This window comes from Gymnoscopelus microlampas, assembly GCF_963454915.1.
Source record: "Gymnoscopelus microlampas genome assembly, chromosome: 6".
Classification (NCBI taxonomy): Eukaryota; Metazoa; Chordata; class Actinopteri; order Myctophiformes; family Myctophidae; genus Gymnoscopelus; species Gymnoscopelus microlampas.
In genome coordinates this window covers 37,085,022-37,106,575 of record NC_139943.1, presented here as the reverse complement: position 1 = coordinate 37,106,575, position 21,554 = coordinate 37,085,022, and the positions used below count along the sequence as shown (strand labels likewise).

The window sequence follows — 21,554 nt, the reverse complement described above, 5'->3', positions numbered from 1 at the left end:
CAAACCACATGGCACTCAGTGATACAAATTGTTACTACACGATCAGAGATTTATTGTCCCATCCCAGCAATGCCCTTCCCAGTCAAGGCATTTTCCAAAATGATCCTATATGGGTACAGTAAATGACAAGACTTCAGGGATCCTTTAAGCCTGATACACATGCTTCATGCAGCCTGTGCAGTATACAGGGTAAATAAAGGGTATTTGTATTGATCCCTGTGAGGTAATAATTACTTCTCTGCATTTGACCCATCCTAACTATAAGGAGCAATGTGTAGCCACCATCCTAACTATAAGGAGCAGTGTGTAGCCAAAGGGGTCCTCAGAGGGACTTCCGTGTCTTGCTTAGTGACACTTTCAACACAAAGCCTGGAGGAGCTGGGGATCGAGTCTGGGACCTTCCGGTTCCCAGGCTGCCGCTCTACCTCCTCAGCCTCTGTCACCCCCAAGTGGCATTTGCGATGCAATCGCGGCCTGTGCCACGGTGCATGAAAGTGTAGTCGTGCACCTTCAATATTTTGTAACTACATGGACGGGGGGTGCACTGACCGCTGGCCACCAACAGTAGACTACACAAATAACAGCAAAGACAACTTGAGAAGAAGGGTTCGTTGCTATGGTGATCAGGAGGTCCACTCCGTTCTTTGAATCGCTCTGATTGCAATAACTATTAAAGGTGTGAGGTTCACGGAGACCACGAGCGCCTTCCACACCGCCAAGAAGCACAAACCAGGCTTTTAGAGTGCATGTTGACAGTAGATCCTTTAGGTTGTGTACTGTAGTAGTGCAAGCCAGGGTCAGAGGAGTCATATCTGTGAAGACTCCAGCCACAGGGAGGAGCTCTTGAGTCGTGGCTGCTGGCAGTCCAGCTTCAGCAGTGCTGTCACAGCGCCCTCTATCTTTGACATCCACACTTTCTGTATAAAAGACAAAACACGCACAAGGGGGTGTGAACATGTGGAATACTATCCAGCAGTGTGCAATCTAATGGTTTTTGCATGTCAACGGCTTGAGTGATGAAACACATTACTAAAGGAATACTGGATAGTTTATACCGTGCGTAATTGTAATGCCTAACAATTTGACTGTAATGTCTGGCTGGGGCAAAGATGTTATACATTGAAATAGCCTTAAAACAACCCAGAGTGAGTGGCAAAGAGTTGATATTATTGGCGGGTACATTCCAGGGAGGGAATGGTTTCCAAAAATAACAAAAGGCAAGTTGGCATGAAAGGTATAGTTATGAAGTGTAATTTTGCTTCATTACCTAAAACATCTTTGTCATTTGTACGCTGCCCACGTGTAAATGACATTTGAAGAACTATCTCAGGATTATTATCTCGCCTACTGGAGATTTTTGTAACACCCAAGCTACCAATGAACTTCCACATGACTAATCCACTCCAAGCTAACAGACAGGCGCACGTCATTATTTTAACCTCATGTGGTTCCTGTTCAGATGGGAGAGGTTTTTAAATGATCCACATATTACGTAAGGTATAATCATTTCTGATTCCCATGAGAAGACTGCTAGGCATGCGATCATGCCAACAGAAGTTCATCAGTGCTCTGCCAACGTACTGTAGGCCTGCAGCTGCATTCATGTGAAATGCTAGTATGTCTTATGAAACGTACTGTATCATGGAGCTTGACAAACGCACACATTCCTGGTTTAAGAGGGACAGCGTACCTTGACAGACTCGGACGGAGCTTGCAGGATGAATGCACCTATGCACTGCTGGTAGCGGTTCTGATGCATGATTATGAAAGAGTGAGGCAGGCCCGATGCTGAAAAGGAAGGGTTCAATAACATTAGTTCTAAACATCATCCCTGTAATAGGGTCAAACCAATATCGGATGGGCCGATACATCGACCATTATTTTACATTTTTTATCGATATCGGCAATTACGCAGCTGATACTATGTCCCATTTTAACCACTTTCAACCTGCCGTCCAAATTTGGTGAAATTGTTGCCTTCAGTCAACTTCATTGACACATTTTTATTTCATTTATAATTGAATTATTTGTATACAGAACGCAAACTGTAGGATTGGTGATTGTCAAGGACAGAAGTGATTCTTTCCTTTTCCAACTGTGTTATGTTATACTGATTTTGTTTTTCAATGTAACCAGGCATCAGGGGCAGTTCTCAGCAATTAATTAACAAGCGCTTTTCAGCTGTGCCTCTGCCTTTGATGTGCCGCTTCTGTGTGCGCTCTGTCCCAGGGATTGACAGGCTGAATTGCACTGTGTCAGAAGTCAGAACAGAAGCCGCACACTTTATCGTGTTGGATAAATGCAGCCAACATTATGTAGGCCTGTATTGCCATGGAATCTATAATATTAACATCAAAACCAAAGCCGTACATTAAGGGAGAAAAGATCGCTTTAGGCTATTCTATGAAATCCAGGTACGTAATTTTCGGTTTATAAAAGGAAACCATGGTTTATTAAGAAACGTCCGCTGTAGGAAATCATTCAAACGGCAGTGGAACACAATATGACTGTTTATTTAACTTTACTGGGAGGCTGCTGCTCTTGTAGTAAGCCGTCTGTCTGTAATGACACTGATGTCGCAGGCTACTGCTCATTGTTGAACAGCAGTCTGTGTGGTTCCCGCCAAAGAATATGATTGTGAAATCATTATTTTAACAATTTTGTCAGGTCCAAAATTATATTGGTTTGTTTTCATCTATAAGCAGATGGTGGTCAATATCCATGTTGCTTCTGTTTTAATTGGGAAAGGTACTTTTTCCCCCTAAAGGACACAGGTGCCGCATTAGAATGGTGCAAACTGCATGACTGTTGCCTTGATAGTAAATAAGAAAGGTGGCGGTCGGTCACGCCGGGAGAGAAATGATGTAATCCAAACAATAAAAGATGGAGATCATGGCAGCTACCTGACGCATTGAGCTGATCCACATTCTTGAGCTGCAGCCGGTCCACTGATATGGGCTGGTCCAGAACTGTGAAGGTGCTGCCGTCCTTCAGCAGCTGATCCAGCTCCAGGTTTTGTGGCTGTCTCATAGGACTCTGTTCTGGTCCAACAGACTTCTGCAGAAGATGTGGACAGAGGACGTTCAATAGTGAGAAAACATAGAGGGACTTGATCAATGACAGCCTGCTGAGGGTCAATGACAGCCTGCTGAGGGAACACTAAGCAGTAACATCCTTAAGAGTTACAAGCCAGTAAGGGTCCTTCTGGTTCCATTCGTACACTCTCTGAGTTGTAGGACCGTAAGTGTCTATTCGGTTCCATTTGTATACTGAGTTGAAATAACACATTAAGATTTAACTGTGTATCCTCTGTCTCTTCTACACATTTTGAAAGTTCACGATCCCAAAAAAGTGAAAAAGACTTGATGTACCTTTTTGTTTCTCTTTATCTTTGTGATAAGGAGGAATTCATCGAACAGGAACACGTACACGTCGATCAGCTTTGCGTTTTCTGGTAATAAATGGAAAAACATGGATCTTCAGCATGCTCCGATCAACAAGCATGTTCAAATAATATACTACAGTGCTATGTCTGCACAGCCTTTTATTTGGATTTCTATTAAATCAGTTTCACCTGTGAGCACCAGTTTCCCATCATGCAATAGGCTTCGATGAGAGATGAGGTTTTCCAGAGTGACAGCTTTCAGGAGGTGTTTCAAATTCTGGAAAAAAAAAAATCAAAGGGAATGGAAAATCCCCCAGACAACATAAATGAATAAATAAATAATTTTTAACACCTATAAATTGATATGAATTATTTGCCCCCTGATACTGGGCCTAATTTACAAATAATATGCGATAACTTAGTATAGTAAAAGCTGAATACCAGGAAATAACTTTCTCTTTTCGTGCCATGAACACGATTACTTGATTTCACATTCTGATATGCTGTTATCAGTTGACATGACTTTCTTCCTCAATCTCACACACACAAAACAGACCGTCAGTAAAAGTCCTGCTCACACACACACACAGTAAAATCCTGAATGTTAACCACTTAAGCTCTATATACTTTGTTGTACAGCCAGCCAATATACGAGCTCACAACAGGATGTGAGTGACACATTGTGAGGTTGTAGATCTGTAGATTTATTTTTTTATGTTTTTGCCTATAATGACATGCCCAAAATAGGGACGGCAGGTTTAAAGTAGATAAATGTTTTACAGCGTACAAACACAGACCTCGGGAACGAAGGCGCGCTTGTCTCTCTCCCACACAGGCAGCCACACCAAGGCATCTCTCAGTTGTTTCACCTTCTGGTAGTTATCCAACCATTTGACCTTCCCTTCTAAATCGCCTGGACACACAGAGTGAGATAGTGAAAAACAGTGTTATGTTCAGTTAAATTAAACATCACGATTTTGTCGTGTAGGTCCTAGGCTTATTTTATAGACAAACGAACAGGTAAAATAGAAAAGCAAATGTCTGAAAAAAGAATGTCTCAAGATGTTATTTAAAATACACTGGAACACTTTCTATAAAGCCTATGTCTTTAATGTATTATAATATATATTATTATGATATTGACACCGTTATATGAGACTAGATATAGTCTGTGATTTTTTATATTGTAATATCATGATACAGCATAAGTTTTGTCTTTTACATAAGTGTTGGGTTAATCACGTAAGCCCTATTTTATGCTTTAAAACATCTTCAACAATTTCTAAATAGCTGATCTACGGAGATGGCAAGGAGGCACACATTTGAGAATTGGGATCTGGCTATAGTCTCCTCAGTGGTGGGCAGGAACTTTACCCCTGTAGCACCAAGCGCCCTCTCACTATAATGGATTATAACAGTGATTATAATGCATTATGTAATAAACTATGACAATTATAATGCACTATGATGCGGGCCAAAATGTGTGATTGTACATCATTTATGATACTTCACCTGATACACCATAATAAAATGCTTTGAAATGTGTTCAGATTATTGTTATAAAGCATAAATATTTGTGATATTTGTGAGTGATTATAACTATACTTTTACAGTGTTATAAGCAGATTATAATGCATTACAGACATGGGCTTCATATTATGAAGCCCATTTGTCAGCTTAAACAAGGTGTTCCTAAGGTTGTATATTTGGTATTTAGCCAAAAGACCTACTACTTAGTTTAGATGGACTAACCCAGTTACTGCTGTCATATAATCTGCTCACATTGATACGAACAATATTTTCTAATATATTTGGCATGATACTGTTATAGCATGGTTAGCAGAGCTCTAGTCTAGCATTACATCTCACCAAGTTTTTTTTTTATAGCTTGTGTGTGTGTGTGTGTGTGTGTGTGTGTGTGTGTGTGTGTGTGTGTGTGTGTGTGTGTGTGTGTGTGTGTGTGTGTGTGTGTGTGTGTGTGTGTGTGTGTGTGTGTGTGTGTGTGTGTGTGTGTGCGCGCAGCATGGGCGTGATGGTACCGTGGCGTGAGAGATTAAACCACACACCTTTTCCAGTAAATATCCCCCACGCCCACAGGACATTGGCCTGTTCTTTGAGGCCAGAGTTACAATAATATTCCCCTGTCATACCAACTCCCTGTGCAGTGTTCTTATTGCGTGTTCAGTGTCACACCCATGTAATGGTTATGGGAACACGCGTTATCAAAGAAAGGTGAAGCCAGACTGGTTGGTTTATTTGAATTAAATATGAGACAATCACGTTGAGGTGTCTCTAGCGGCTATTTCCCGTCAATCTAGTTACAGAGTAAACCACCAGTCCGTGTCTACAGGCACAGACATGTTGTGAAGAATAAATGGCCATTTGGCTTCAGGCCAAAGCATGCCCAATCTGTTTGGATAGCAAGCTCTAAAAGACATGAATTGGTATCTCCTTGCTCGTGTTTACTTAGTGAATCCTTTATCAATCCTTTATATAATGGCCTCCCATCCCAAGATAAGGCCCAATGTTTTGTTAAACCAAAACCTGACAAACATATCACTAACCACCATGTAACCCACAGGTTCTGATAAAAGCAAATGCTATCAATGTTCCTTTCATCGCTTGAAATGTAAAGGAGTTCTGCTTGTGAATGTGTGTGGGTCGCAAAAGTCATAGAACGAGCTGAGCAACAATGTTATTATTCCTGTATCAAAACGAGCTGAGCAACAATGTACTTATTATTTCTGTATCATTGAGCATGCTCTGATGAGGCATTAATGAGTAATGACATACTGAGTCAGCACACTATTCTCATGCCAAGACAGTATCAAGGAAAGATAAAACATTAACAGCATGATGTGACTGTGCACTTTGTGGCTTAAATGGGAAGAGCTAGTTGCAATATGAAAATATGGATGGAGGCGCGAAAATTATAATGCGCATTCACATCCAGGTTAAAATTTTAAAAATGCATTTAATTTCGTAAGACAAATATACATTTGGGTTTATTAAGGTCTTTTCGCGGTGCAAGTCCAGGCTTTGGACTCAAAGTTTAACATTGCGTTACGAGGATTCCTGATATTCACTGATGCCGAGGCGAATAAGAATTAGGGCTGTCACGATTATCACATTTTACTTGTCGATAGGTTGTCATACAAATGATTGCGATTAACGATTTAATTGTGTGGCTTTTAGGCCTTGTAAACGAGAGTTGCATGGGGCAGTTATTACAAAAAAAAAAGAAATGCACAAAGAAATGACTGACAATGACCGATACCAATAATCAAAATAAATAATGTGCTATGGCCAAAATACACCATATTTTATATTTTATACTCAAAATGTGTTACAAAATAGTGGAAATTCACATTGTGAGCTTGTAGATCTGCGTTTCCTCTATTTTAGATTTTTCTTCTCAAAATGTATGAACCTATATCAACATGGAAACGATTATGACGATTATGGAAAATAATTGCAATTATCTCAAATAATTGTGATTAGGCGATTATGTAATAATTGTGACAGGCCTAGTAAGAAGAATATGATGCTCACATATGGACGTGTCCACCTGCTCCGCTATGACCTGCAGACCGCTGGTCTCTTCCTCCGTCCTGCACCTCTTCCCAATGTTCCTCAGCAGGAGCGGGTAGCGAGTCAGCCTTTGCAACGGCGCCACCAACAGGTCACGCAGCTGCAGCCTCCGACACTGCTCGTTCCTTTCACACCACTGAGAGAGCGAGGGGGGGTTAATAGAGAGACAGAGGGATAACCCCACAGAGAGAGAGTGGGGAGAGGTTAAAGGAGAGCAGGGTCAGGGAGAGAGAAAGAGGAGGGAGAAGAGAGAAGAAAAAAAAAGGTCAGGGCGGTGGGGGTGAAAAGGGAGCACTTGTTAAGACGCGATGGAGAGAAGGGGGGAGGGGAAATGGAAGTAGAGGAAGGGGAATGTGGAACAGAAAAATGATCTCCAGGAACAAAGAAAAAAAAAACAACAACAATGGAGTGAGGAACTGGGTTGAGAGGGAAAGTTACACAATGCAGAGACAACTTGTCACATTCCAACCCTGGTGAGCCTTTAGTGACCGTGAACAGGTCATGGTTGTTTACGGAGCAGCGTCACTGTGTGTTCTCTCTTCATTCTTGGCCCCCGCGCTGCCTGCCTGGTTGTCAAGGTGCACCGCGGGCCTTGCCGTGCCCTGATTCACTGACGCAAAATAACCTGTGCAGGGAGTCGTCGCCATGTACCTTCACATAAGAGCCAAAGTCCTCTCTGGCTTTGAGGCTGTCCAGATAAACCAGAGCCGTGGAGTAGTTGAGGCAATACTTCTGCAGACAGTAGCATACGCTCTCGTGGAAAGCCTGCAGGCAGAGAGGAACAATAATAATAATAATTAATGCACGCCAGGTAACAACAAAATAAGGCAACAAAAGCTAACAGAGGACCATATTGGCTTTCTGGATATAAATGTGCAGTTTCTGGTTTAAAATAAAATGCAGTTTTTCAATTGTTATATTAGTGCTATCATCACTAGAACTATTAACCACATGAACCGTAGCGTCCCTATTCTGGGGGCAAACATTTGGCAAAAGTAGCACATCGGATTGGTTATTTTCGGTGAAGAGATTTGGTGTAGAGGGAAAAAGCAGGGGGCCCAGAACTGACCCCTGAGGGACGGTTAACAAATAAAGTATACATATTATATCTAATTTCCTTCGACCCCGCTTGCATGTGGTACATCATTTGCCAGTTTACTGAAATGGTGTATTTTATTGTGTTAATTAATCGCCAAAAATTCCCACAGCACAAAACACTTTCAGACTATCATTGTAGCTAGGACAAAGCGCTAGCTACCATCGTAGCTAGGACAGAGTGCTAGCTACAATTGAAGCTAGGACAGATACATACAGTAGATAATGTACATAGAAGCTCACAATGTTGAAAAAAGGAGTAGGCCTAATCCCACACACTGTGTTCACTTACAGAACAATTTATTAAAGTACCTTTTGGTCAACTGACATCAGGTATTTCAAGGACCCCCAATTACCCTATTTGATAAGATTTTTATTTCTGAGGCCCCAATCTAATCTAAGAACATACTTATTGTTAGACATGATTTGGTCCGATATGGTCATTTGAACCAGTATTCCTTTACTGAATATTTACTGATCTAGGGCTGGGGGCAATAACCGCGATACTGCGGTTGTGTTATGCATACAGCGGTGTCGAGTTCATAACCTTTGATTTTATTTTTAAAAACAACTTTTTTGGTGGGGGGCTGTTGGACGTTGTATGAGTGCATACAAAATAGCCACACAATAGTGTGTGTGTGTGTGTGTGTGTGTGTGTGTGTGTGTGTGTGTGTGTGTGTGTGTGTGTGTGTGTGTGTGTGTGTGTGTGTGTGTGTGTGTGTGTGCGTGTGCGTGTGCGTCTATTACTATACTCGTGAGAGCCAAATGTCCCCACAATTACAGTAGAATTTGAGAAATAGTGAGGACGATTTTGCTGGTCCACACAAGAAAAATGGTCGTTTTATGGTTAAATTTGGGTTGGAGTTAGGATTAGGCATTTAGAGGCTAGGTTTAGGGGTTGGGGTTAGAATAATGCCTGATTTATACCTACTTAGTTGCATGCCTGTGTTGTACACCGGAAATAGCCGATCAACTATTTTCTGCTTTAGGGTTGGGGTTAAAAATGGCAAAAAGAATAAATTAAAATGGCATTCATAAAATCTGCATCCTAAAATACTGATGCCCCCACAAGTATAGTAACGCACGCACGCACGTACGCGTGCGTGCGTGCGTGTAGCTATAACATGCCTTGCTCAGCTGCTCCTCCAGCAAGGTGGGTCCGCCACCCTCCAAAGTGCCTTTGATGACATGTAGGAGGTTGTTCAGGAAGCCAAAGCTCACCTGTAACAGAACACAAGTATGACATCAACACCGGCTCTTTAACACACATACCCTGCCGTCAGGTTAGTGGCAGTCTAATGATTACTGTACTGTAAATGACAGAGAGGAACAGAGTCCACATTACACGGAGACATGAAAAAAGATAGCTGTTCAGTTTGACATGAACCCAAGACATAGTTGTTATATGATAGTGGCATTTATTACAATATTGTAATGATGGTAGAGTGTTACTACTCTACTAAACTGTTATTTCTGCTGTTAATTGCGCCATAAGATATGACCACTGCAGTTAGAAATCTGTATTTAAGATTATTTATTATTGTTGCTACACAGGGTTTCCAAAAGTAAGACGGATATTAATATTTGTGTCTTAATATGTCTTTTTGTAACTACACCTCTAAGGCTGTGTGTCCACCGATTTGGTCTAAAGTGTTTTTCCCCCCAGCTGAAAACCCAAGGTGCTCTTCCAAAAACGTAGAAAATATTCCTACTCTCTGCGACCAGATAAAAACACCAGGCATGAACATGCAGTGCAGAATAGACACTAAGCGCCTCATCATGCTGCTGGTTTCCAGCGTAAATATGTGGCACTCCCATTGAAAACATAGGATACTATTTTCGGCACAGGACACCGCCTTACGACAAATTTGACATTTTCGGTTTCGTTTTGTTGCGAATCTTGGTCTTTACTAGGCTCTACAGACCCACGCCATGTAGCCTTTTATTTTGTCATCTCTCAGTGGACAGTGTCTGCATTTGAGTCAGGGCTCACCAGACAGAGCTCGTTGAGATTAGCAAACAGCCTCCAGGAGTCCACATCCGTAAGACAGTTTCTCACCTGCAGGTTGGTCAGTGTAGTCAGAAACACCTGAAAGCCCAAAAGGAATAATGCATTGTACTTCCATTTAATGTTACTTTCTATTGTCAAGGGGTGGAAACAAAACAAAAAGAGACTTTTATCTGTACTTTTTATCTAATAATCAACCCAAGGCAGCAGGTGTGTGTGTGTGTGTGTGTGTGTGTGTGTGTGTGTGTGTGTGTGTGTGTGTGTGTGTGTGTGTGTGTGTGGCAGCTTTAGTTAGAGTCAGTCACCTCCTTGAGAACCATCAACTGATCCAGGAAGTAAACACACTCGCTGGTTAACAGTTCCCACACAGCCTCCTGTCTCTTGTAGTCCTGGGGTTCAGAGTCCGTTTCATACTGGGAGGACTGGTCTCGCAGGAAGTCAGCCAGTGTCCAGTCCTAGCGACAGACAAACAGATCAATGGATGGGCGGGAACACAAACAAACCAAGTAAAAGACAAATAGAGCAGAAAGAAATAAGAACACTTGTCCCCCAGGGCACTATACTAAGTATGATCCTTTTTTCACCTCAACAACAAATCTAGAATCTCACAACGCATTGCAAATGCAAAGTGTTGTGGCCTGTAGATCTGCCATTTTTGCTGAATGTTCGCCCCCAGAATAGGGACGCTAGCCTAGTGTTTAAGTGGTTAAATAGTCAATGTTAAAGGGATATTTCACTTTCAAACATTGTTTGGGGTCATTTTAACATCTGCTCAGGCTTTTGTGAGCACCCCAGACTTTAAGTTGCTTTATTCAGTATTTAGACATTTGATATTCATTTTTATCAGACACGCCCCCTTCCTATACAAACCCATTGTAACTTCGAACTCAATTTTAACCATGATAGATTCATCGAAAACACCCGTCCTTGGTTCTGGTGACTGATACTGACGTGAGGAGGCAGTGATCTTTTCAAATTATTATTATTATTCATTTATATATTTTTTTTGATAATTTTCCCCCGAGAATTTCAAAAAATAAATGAAAAAAGTAATAAAAAAAAACAGCTCCCCTCACACATTAGAAGGACAATATCAGTCAGCAGAACCAAGGATGGGTGTTTTTTCGATGATTCTATCATAGTTAGAATGTATATAAAATATCTACATCTAAAATACTGAATCAAGCAACTTAAAAACTGGGGGTGATACACAAAAGCCTGAGTAGACGTAAAATGACCCAAAACATGTTTGAAAGTGAAATATCCCTCTAACAGAGGTGTTATTCATTAAATTATGTTTGAGACTGAAAACGTGGATATAGTTCAAACATGGATAATGATTGATGGTCAATTGCAGTAGATTGCTGGTAACTACTGCATCTACCATGATTTACAAAGACGACAGCATGGCCAATCATATTTTCAGTTGGCAATACTTATTCATTTACCTTATACTTCTGAAAGTGTGTCTCTCTCCAGTCTCTGATCGGTGCTGTTGAAAGATATTTTTCAACATCTGATGCCGTGCTAGTGGGTGTTTTCCCTTTAGTCTGTGCAGTGGAAAAATAGATGAGATGTAGGTACATGTGAGAAAGAAAACACATTTAAGAGCTAAAACGCAATGCCCACTTGGGCAGGAGATGAGCTTCAGGCAATACCTCAAGCAATTGTGTTCCTACACAGAACACAGGGTCTACATTTCTCAGTAGAAGAGCATGGAGACAACCTCCAGCCACCGTAGTTGTGTTAGTTATACTGTACTAGTCCATACCCGTGGGGGGATACGTGCACATGATCTGGCAACCCGGGAGGCAGTTCGTCCCATAGCTTGCGGGGTCATCCCACAGCTGGGCAACCGTAACCATGGCGACATTCTTTTACACAAAAACGCTTACACAAAAACGCTAATAAACAGCTGAGATTTGGTGAAATCGAAAAACTGGCTTCGCTGTTCCGTGCACATGGTAATGGTCAATGGCTGTGTGCAAATTCAAATTCAGATCAACTGCTCCAGCCACTGAGGAGAACCGGGCAGAACCAATTTTGGCCTCACCACCACTACACCACCACTACAGAGCTTTGTAGAATTATAGTAGGATTAACAAGCAATAAACGCAGCAAGTTATCAACTTGCTCAGCGTTGCCAGTGCAACGTGAGTGTCTTCAGGTTTTGGTACCGAGCATTGGCCAGGTTATTGCACAAAATAGGCACCCCCCCCCCCCTCTCCCACAAACTATAACAAACTATGAACTATGTCTACTGTCGCTCCAGAAAACATTACCCAAAAAAAAAGGATAGGAGGAAAATCTTGGCCTGGTCTTGACTTGGTAGCAGAGGACAACATAAGTTGGTTTATCCCATTAATACCGGTAAAGCCTATACGTTGTTATACCTTTAAAACCGGTTTTAGATGTTGCTATGTATATCTATTTTTTTAATAAAAAATAGATTTTCTTAGGTTAGGATTTAGAGGGCGTTTGATTTATGACATGAAACTAGTAAGGTTGCCGAAGACATTTCTAGGTAAAAGTATCACATTGACAACCGTCATAACACCAGCCATACTGCACGAACATAGCCCAAAGTGTCTAGACAATGCCAGAACTCCCCTCACAGACCAGCGTCCTAAACCTTATCACACTGAATGACCCAAGACGCTTACGACTAATAATGTTACCACATTTATGCAACTATGTGGAAATTCTGTCTGGACAACACTAAGCCAGCCGATATATGTATGGTCATCACGTTTATGTATGCCGTGAGTGTGAGAGTGTGTGTGTGTGTGTGTGTGTGTGTGTGTGTGTGTGTGTGTGTGTGTGTGTGTGTGTGTGTGTGTGTGTGTGTGTGTGTGTGTGTGTGTGTGTGTGTGTGTGTGTGTGTGTGTGTGTGTGTGTGTCCAACATTCTGTGTCTGGTTGCATGGAGTATTACTACAGTTTCAAAGCTGCAAGGCAAAGTGAAGGGGACAACCATTAATCTGCTTTGAGAAATGAGGTCAGTGAACAAGGTACTCTCGGGTGGCGCAATGGTAAAGTCCCTGCCCACCACCACAGAGGTTGTGGGGTCGAATCCACCACGGTGCAACCGGCTTTGTCGGGCATCTATGCAAACACAATTGGCCCATGTTCGGGGGAGGGAGAGGCGGGGAGGGTGATATTAGTCATTGCACGTACTCCTACGGGCTGGGGCGGCACCTGTCAGCACGGAGTGTTGGGCGGGAGGAGTAGGACGTAGGCTCTACGTCCTCCCGGTGGGGGCTCCTTATTGGCAAGTGAGTAAGATACAACAGCAGTGACAACACAGAAATGTGTGTGGGGAGGAATTAATTGGCATAACGACAAAAGAAAAAGGTACTCTCTAATCAGACCAGTATTTCAAAACATGCCCCAATGATGACACTCTAAAGTACACCAATGTTACAAACAATCAAATAAAACACATACCGTGCTACGCCTCGAAAAAGGCCACTTTGACTTCTTGGTATCTGTTAAAATTATAACAAGGCATGGGGTGAGAAGAAAACAACAAAACTGCCAAAGCGCGGCTGAGAAAATCTGCAGTAGAACAGACGGGATTAGAAAGCAAAACAAACAAAATAGTGTGTTGGGGTTGAAACTGTAGCCAAGGGTGGACACAACTTACAGTAGGTACATGTTTTTTTGTCATTTGGGCATTTTACAGTCATTTGCATTTTTTAATTAGAGATATCATGAAACTTTAAATTCAGATGTACCTGAGATGTTGGAATCATTCAACATGTCAGCTACCCCATTGGATACAAATAGATCCCCTGGTGAATCCAATCCTGGTAAGCTGACCACCACAGAACTCCGTCTCCTCTCCTGAAGCCTATGAATAGAGATATGTAGTGAATAGAATAGAACATCCAAACTGACAGTAATGACAACAAGCCAACAGAATGGAAAATGCCTCAGGGTGCCTCTTAAGATCATGTCAAATATGTGCAGTTTAAACCAAAACTAGAAAAAGTGCTCCTCGGAGCACAGGTCTCCGCCAGGTGAGGTAGGTTAGTGTGGGCCAGCAATGTTCGGAATTCGCCATTCAGGCTGGAATGTGAAAGATCGGACGGATCCGTCTTGATCACTTGACTAAAGAGATAATATGTACCGATTTGCGTGATGTTTGGACAACATTTGTAGGAGTAATATAAAAAAATGTTTTGCAAAAATCGGCCTCCTGGTGGCGCTATGTTAGGGCAATGTTGAAAGGGTGGCATTTGTTCTGCAACGTATTGCAAATGTGATGAGTTGAGGCATTTTGTTCAAAACAGAGCACTCCTGCTATCTTTGGAAGCCATTCTTAGCCAATCAGGATGGAATATGAAAAATATGTTTCGTAGAGTTTCGTTTAATAACTATAGAGAAACTGTGTACCGATTTGCGTGATGTTTGGAGACAATCTGTAGGAGTACTGTCAAAAAATGTGTTTTGCAAAAAGCGGCCCCCTGGTGGTGCTATAACAGGCCCATGTGAAAAATTTGGGGCAGAGGTTCTGAATTGGCATCCAGGGAGTGTGTGTGCACTGTTTCGCTGCGATCAAGCCAACAGTGCCGGAGATTAGCTGTTCACAGACGGACTGACGGACAGGGTGCAAAACATAGTCTCGGCCGTGCCTTTCGGCCTGGCGGAGACAACAATGATTAGAGGAAGATGGTGTGGTGGTTGGGTTGCTTAACTCTAGGAACCATACATTCTCCTGCTCATTTTAGATCCAATCCCACCAGTCAGCCATCCACACTTGCCCTCCCTCTAAGCTTTCTCAACATGTCTTAAAAAAGATACACGAGGAAGGCTTTCCCCACACTCCTTTAGATAGTACACAACTATGGTTTTAAAGGTCAAAACAGTAGAAAAATAAATACTTGCACTTCAGGCCATATCTTTTAACTTAACTTTAACATAATTTTCATTCTTACACTTTCACCTGGTTTCAACTGCACTTTAATTTACATGCAAATGTATAGCATAGCATACATTCTAAAGGACAACTACCGGTATTACGTATGTCAAGTAGAATGAAGGCACTGGCTTGGGGCACGGTGCAACCCCCCTTCGTTCTGGATAACTATTATGTGTCTTCTGTCTTGGTAATGTGCAGAAAGATAAGAGACTAATTGATCAGCACATTTCTCTCTTCTATACTGCAAGAGATGAGCTGACAGTATCATGGTTAGAATTCTCCTGGCCTCCTTTTGGAGTTAGTAACCAAAGCTTTGCCAAGACCGGAAAAACACAGGCCTGCCTTTTAGCCTCAGGCAGAGCTCAGACAGACAGCAAATGATTCCATGTCCTTGTGCTGTTGTTATTGGGGGATTGCTGTTCACAGAAATATGCACATCCACATACTGTATGTCAGAATCAAAATGTTATGGGCTCTGATGAATGTTATCCAATAATGAAATCAATTATGCCTAGTATCCACCCCTTGATGTGTTATTATTATGTATTGAATGTTTGTTCTGTACTCCTTACAATAATAAAGATGCTGTAATAATACAGTGACAGATACTTCAATATCAAGCCATGAAGCCATATTATGATTAGGTGTTCAAGTTCACTGTAAGTCTTAAACCAGAACCAACAACTGACTTCAGAAATGAGGCAAAAGGTAACCTGCCAGGCTGGTTTTGACCACAGTATACTGTAGGTTCAATTCTGGAACTGAGTCAGATTACCTAGACAAAAATACTTTGTGTAAATTTAACTTTGATAGTCTGTGGCAATGGCAACAAATAGACCCATAAGGGTCCATTTGTTTCCATTTGTACATTCTCAATAGTTACAAATGGATTTTACTGTGTAGTGTGTACTATATTCACTATTATTGCAGTAATATTGTAAAGAAATCTAAAGAGATAAAATACATTTGATGCCAATAATTCATTGCCATACGACAATTGTAATGACACTAAATGAGACTTATATTTGCATAGCAACAGTTACGAGGAGAGCATGATGGCAGGTCATAAGGAAGATGTGTTGGTTACAGTGTTTACGATAACAATTAAAACTAACAGGAACAGAAGCAGTAGGGGAAGCATGATGGTTTATGATGTTGCATCTACCATTGTGTGTGAATATGTCTCAAAAGACTAAAATTAAGTTAGCTTCCTCTATAAGAGGAGGCCTATTCTGGATCACCTGCATGTTCAACAGTACATAATGGCTTTTCTAAATACTGTATTTACCATCCATAATGCTTTGCTTGCATAACCACCATCTCGCCTTGTGTAAATCAACAATGCATTGACTAAACAAAGTGCATATAGCACATGGCTGGAGGGCCAATATGTACACCTCAATGTTAGGTAAGTCTCATGGATAACTGTTGTAACCCAGTACTGTTTTTCCCCCCCTCCAGGAGACTTTTGTTGGGCTCTGAATGCACCGCCTGTTCTTTGCTCTCACTCCCGGGCTGCGTTCCCTCTAGTAAACTGATCCAACTCTCTGATCGATGTATATGTAAGCAGTCAAAAGTGGCACTGTGAGTCCCAGCAAAAGAGCATTTTGCACACAGAGGATGAGAAGTGGCTGATGATTTATTGGCCAAACCGATATATCAGTCTGGCTCTAGCCAGACTGATATATCGGTTTGGCCAATAAATTGGTAATTTCTCAAAAATCTGTGTTGTCGTTTTTTTTAAGTGATAAAATGAAATGTTTAGTTTGTGTATCTTAAATTAACTCCACTAATACAATTGATTTAAATGTAATATCTATCAAAGTTAGTGTTTTTTTCTTTCTTTTTTTATATGCTAGTAGCTAGTTAAATGTTCTCAAATAAAATCTTTTATCAAAAGTTTTTCAAATTGATTAGAATTTAGCTCTTTTTGCATCGGGGGGCTGCGACTCTCCAAACTCAGGATCGGCATCGGACCCAAAAATCTGGCATTGGTCGTAAGAAAACACACAAGGATCACCCCAAACCAGGTCACTGCTTAATTGCTGATGGTTTCCCTGGTACCCTCACAATGCCATCCTGTTACTTTGTGACCACAGAATGCTCTCTCTGTAGTCCCTTCTGCCACAAGTGGCGCACGCAAAAAATAGGCGCTTTGTTCACACACAAGAGAAATGATGATGCCCAAAAACAAAAACTGTCCTGACCAATGGCTTGTTGGTTCTGGTGACTAGAAGGGGCACAGTGCCCGGGTGTAATTACAGGGACAATAGCTGCCTAATTATCCCGTGAGGGGAAGAGCCCAGAACCCCATTAGGAGGGTGGCAGTAGGGGAAAACACTCTTAATGAGGGTTTGTCTAGTCCACACATAACCATGGGACTCTCATAACTCGACCCAGCGAGCTTATGCCCTTGTTAACAAAGACGTGACACAAAGAATGCACAATGGGCCTCCCTGGGCTCCAGGTCCAATCATCGTCACTCATAAGTGCACATCATGTACAGGACCTCTGCACGGTAAAGACCTCTGTTAATTCAACTCTGAGAGTGCACTAACGCAGTGGTTCCCAAACTTTTTAGCTCAAGACCCAAAAGAGAAATTAGACGATTGCCCGCAACCCAAATAGCAAATCTACAAGCTCACAACGTGGCGTGAAGCGATGCGTTGTGAGCTTGTAGATTTGCTATATTCACTATTTCTTAAACTTTTTAATGATTTACTTATGGAAATTATTCCATTTTTTTTCATTCATTTGGTTTTGTACCCTCTCAGAGTTACAAATGGATGGATTGGCACTGAGGGTTTTAGTCCTTTTAGATGTGTCGGTACAAACACCTTTTTCGTTAATGAATTTGAGACGGAACAGGAAGGCGGTTGATCGTGCAAAATAGAACTGGCTCGGAAATACATGGCAAACAAATTATGTTCCCCATTGTGATGGCAAATGCCCAGAGCTTATCAGTTATCAGAATAATTTTACTGTCTGCGTGATATGCAAATGTATTCCGGCACAATGTCGTAATTGGAGGCCTAACCCTGGTGTTTTGCAGCTCAGTCAAGAGGACACAGGTTGATTTGGAGTACATACCTTTCGGGATCGGGACAATGATTGTTCTCCTGAAAGATGAAGTAAAACAGGACGTTAGCGAATGTTAACACTGCAAAAAAATGTTGTTGATCGTTAGCCGCTTTTGCGCTTTCAGACATAAATTGACACACGCCATACATAATAATACATACAGAATGAACACATAAGCGTTAAAACAGTGTGCTGAGACATAGACTGTATAGACCTAGCACTGTAAACCTTGAAAATAAAAAAGGTTCCGTCAGAGTAGTCAGCCCTACTTGTCTCACTGAAACTATTTTTACATTGCTCTCTGCTCTGAAAGGATGCTATACTGTACACTAAGCATTATACAGTGCTATGGGCCCCACTACAACTAGCCATGCCACTATATCACTTTCAAAGACATTCAAATTTGAATCGGTGTTTAAAGTGGTCACTTGCATTCAAAAGCCTCTGATATCTGAGGAGAATGTCGGGGCTCTATTGAGAATGTGCCCGACTGAATACCGCGAGCCGATGAATAGGTCTCCCCATTATCTTTCTCCATCGCTCACTGACCCCTCCATTATTGGGTGACTGCTGACTGCGGCGAATAGGGGCCCCGGGTAGGAGCCTTCCCAGGGCCCTCTAGACTGTGGGGTTGGTCAGAGCTGTCAGTGCATGTAACTGCTGATTCATTTGCTGTCAAAAGCATGCATTGTGAATGACCACCACAGGAGGTAAGGTAGAAAGAGAGGGACATGTACTGGTAATTCAATTAACCACTTGAGCCCTACAGGCTCACAGCACGTCGCATCGCGATGCATTGTGAGTTTGAAGATCTGCTATTTTTGAAAAAAACAAAAAACATTTACATGTAAAATCCTGAGTGTTAGTTTAATGAGTCCATTTGGTTATATTTGTACGCTCTCAGTTACAAATGGATAAATTACAGGATGACAGGTATGAAATGGGGGTGATATTTCCAAGAGGATTGAGTAACAACTAGGGAATCAAGGATCAAGTGATTAAAAAGGGAATTGGGCCACATGCATTGTTCAGTCATAATGCTGCATTGAAAAAATATTTTGATCAATGACTCAATTAGTAAAAGCTCACCTGAACGGCACCGTCAGGAAACTCAAAATCTTTCCCAACACTCTGAAGCACACACAGAGATGCTGGTCTCGTGGAAGCGATGCCATTGTCAAAAGTCTTTGATCTATGTGATCTGCTTCTCTGTCTGCCTGATGATGAATTATGGTGTTTAACATGATGGATTTCTCCATCAGACACAGACAGGGGGCTTGGTGGAAGTGGAGACTTGTGCCTGTGTGCTGGGGATAAGGGACCTGTGAGAGTCGGCAAGTCGCCAGCGCCGGGCTCCTCCTGCGTGCTCTCCATCTTGACAGGGTCCCGGAAATCCATCTGTGGGCGTCGGGTGCTCCTCATCCTTCTCAAGGTTGGAGATGTGGAGATGCGGCCCGGTGCCTGGCGGTCAAATTGTAACAGTGGCGCAACCAAGCTGTCAACATCCACCAGGGATGTGTGCCTCCGCTTGGAGTGTGTCCGTGCCAAATCTATGTGCATTATAACTGGGTTGCTTGTCTGAGTCTGCTTGTGGTCTGTGGACCGCTGGTCTGTTTGTGTCTGTGCAGTCGCCACACCTGCACTGACAACACCATTTACTAGCCATTCAATGGAACTCCAGTCTAAGTTATTTTCCACGTCTTGGTCTTTATCACTCAGGATAACCTGCTTCAAAGTAGACATGTTGATCTAAAAGGCATTGTAGACCGGGCCAGGATCTGAAAATGTGTGGTCTAAATAATGATCCTGTTTCTTGGCCCAAAGTGAGGTGAAGTCAGATGATAATCCAGTTGAATTCCAGAGTTTTCACACTATTCAACTTTCGAGTTCCTGGGGGGGAAAAAAGAATGCGTTAATCCAGTCGCCTGTAATGTATAGGCAATGTTAATCACCCTCAACCCCTAACCCAAACATTTGTTCAGGGTTTAGACAATGGCACTGTAACATGATGCGCTGTACAGCCTAATAGAGAGATTATTCTAGGTCAGCAGTCAGTGGATCTGGAAAACAAACTAAAAACGATGCTTATCAGCACACAAGAAGACAGCACTTTAACATGGTCTCTCTGTAACATCTTTTCTCGACTGAGGAAAAGCATGTATTAGCATCCATCAGTGGTGTAAAATAAGTAAGTACATGTACTCAAATACTGTACTTAAGTACAATTTTGTTTTTGTTGTTTTACTTTCTTCAGTATTTACAATTCAATACTTGTATCTCAGAGGCAAATATTGTACTTTAACTATTTTCAAAAGATTTTTATATATAACGAACTTGTGAAATGGGACATACTGCATAATGAGTACTTTTACTTTTGGTACTTTAAGTACACATTTTGACACCTATACTTTTGTACTTTTACTCAAGTACATTTTGAACACCGGGACTTTTACTTGTAACAGAGTATTTCTACATTGCACGTATTGCTACTTTTACTTAAGTAAAACATGAGAGTACTTCTTCCACCACTGCCCAAATGGTAAGCATTCAAAGTGTGTCTGGCGTGGGAAACAAAGAGAAGGGACCAGCAGCAGCAGCGACCATACACCTGTTTCAAGTTTCACTGTCTGTTGTCTCTGCTGACTGCTGCTGGACACCATGTTTGTGACCCTAATGTTGACAGCGTGTTATGACCAAAAGAACAGATATCACGTACAAACAAGAGACATAAAGCTAAAGGAAAATAAAGGATTGTTTTATTGTTATATAGACGCGCGGACTTATAAACTATTACCGAACTCCGCACACACTCCACGAGGTAGCCAAAGAAGGTGAAAGAGTTATTATTACGACCTTAAAAACATAAATACGTAATAACTCGCACGTAAAAACATTGATATCACTCTTAAGGAGGAAACGCGACATGGCCTACGTGTGACAAATTAATCGGAAAGTACTTACAGCTGTGTGTCGCGTCTGCTCCCATGATGTTCACAGTGGATCGGATCATTCACTTTGTGCTTCTGGAGCGACGACTAGGCTGGACTCTGTCACGTCAGTGTGACTCTACAGGCCGTGGTACGACGGTGTCGCTTGACAAATAGAACTTGACAGATGTTGGTCCTGCGCCTGGCCTGGTGGCCCGATTTAAACCTCATATACATGCAAGTTGCAATAACTTAACAGTGGTACTCAAGTAAAAGTATCAATACTGTAACATAGTAGCCTACTCTCTTTCTCTCCAACAGTAGAAAGTACTCATTATGCAGAATGTCGTTGAAAATGGATGCAATGTATAAAAATCCTTGTATAATAGCATACTTATGTACAGTTGAATAAATGTACTTAGTTACTTTACACCACTGCTGGTTGCATTAACTACTTACCTCTACATTAAAGGTAGGGTAAGTGATATTTTTTGGGTTAGTTATAAATTAGTAAATTATTAAAAAAAAAATACTATCAGAATAT

The 21,554-nt window shown here is 41.7% G+C and overlaps 1 protein-coding gene across 1 annotated transcript; it reads right to left on the bottom strand.

The window, feature by feature from the left end:
* Nucleotides 1-53: 53 nt before the first annotated feature.
* On the bottom strand, nucleotides 54-21,148 carry plekhg7 (pleckstrin homology domain containing, family G (with RhoGef domain) member 7). The gene is made up of 17 exons (XM_084058999.1): nucleotides 21,045-21,148; nucleotides 19,173-19,973; nucleotides 18,093-18,121; nucleotides 13,816-13,931; nucleotides 13,526-13,566; nucleotides 11,528-11,629; nucleotides 10,385-10,534; nucleotides 10,065-10,160; nucleotides 9,200-9,292; nucleotides 7,628-7,741; nucleotides 6,938-7,112; nucleotides 4,183-4,298; nucleotides 3,575-3,662; nucleotides 3,372-3,451; nucleotides 2,904-3,057; nucleotides 1,691-1,788; nucleotides 54-917 (listed from the first exon to the last, which is right to left on the bottom strand). The coding sequence occupies exons 2-17, from the start codon at nucleotides 19,824-19,826 to the stop codon at nucleotides 807-809; spliced, it is 2,217 nt and encodes a 738-aa protein (XP_083915125.1). The 5' UTR covers nucleotides 19,827-19,973; nucleotides 21,045-21,148; the 3' UTR covers nucleotides 54-806.
* Nucleotides 21,149-21,554: the final 406 nt, after the last annotated feature.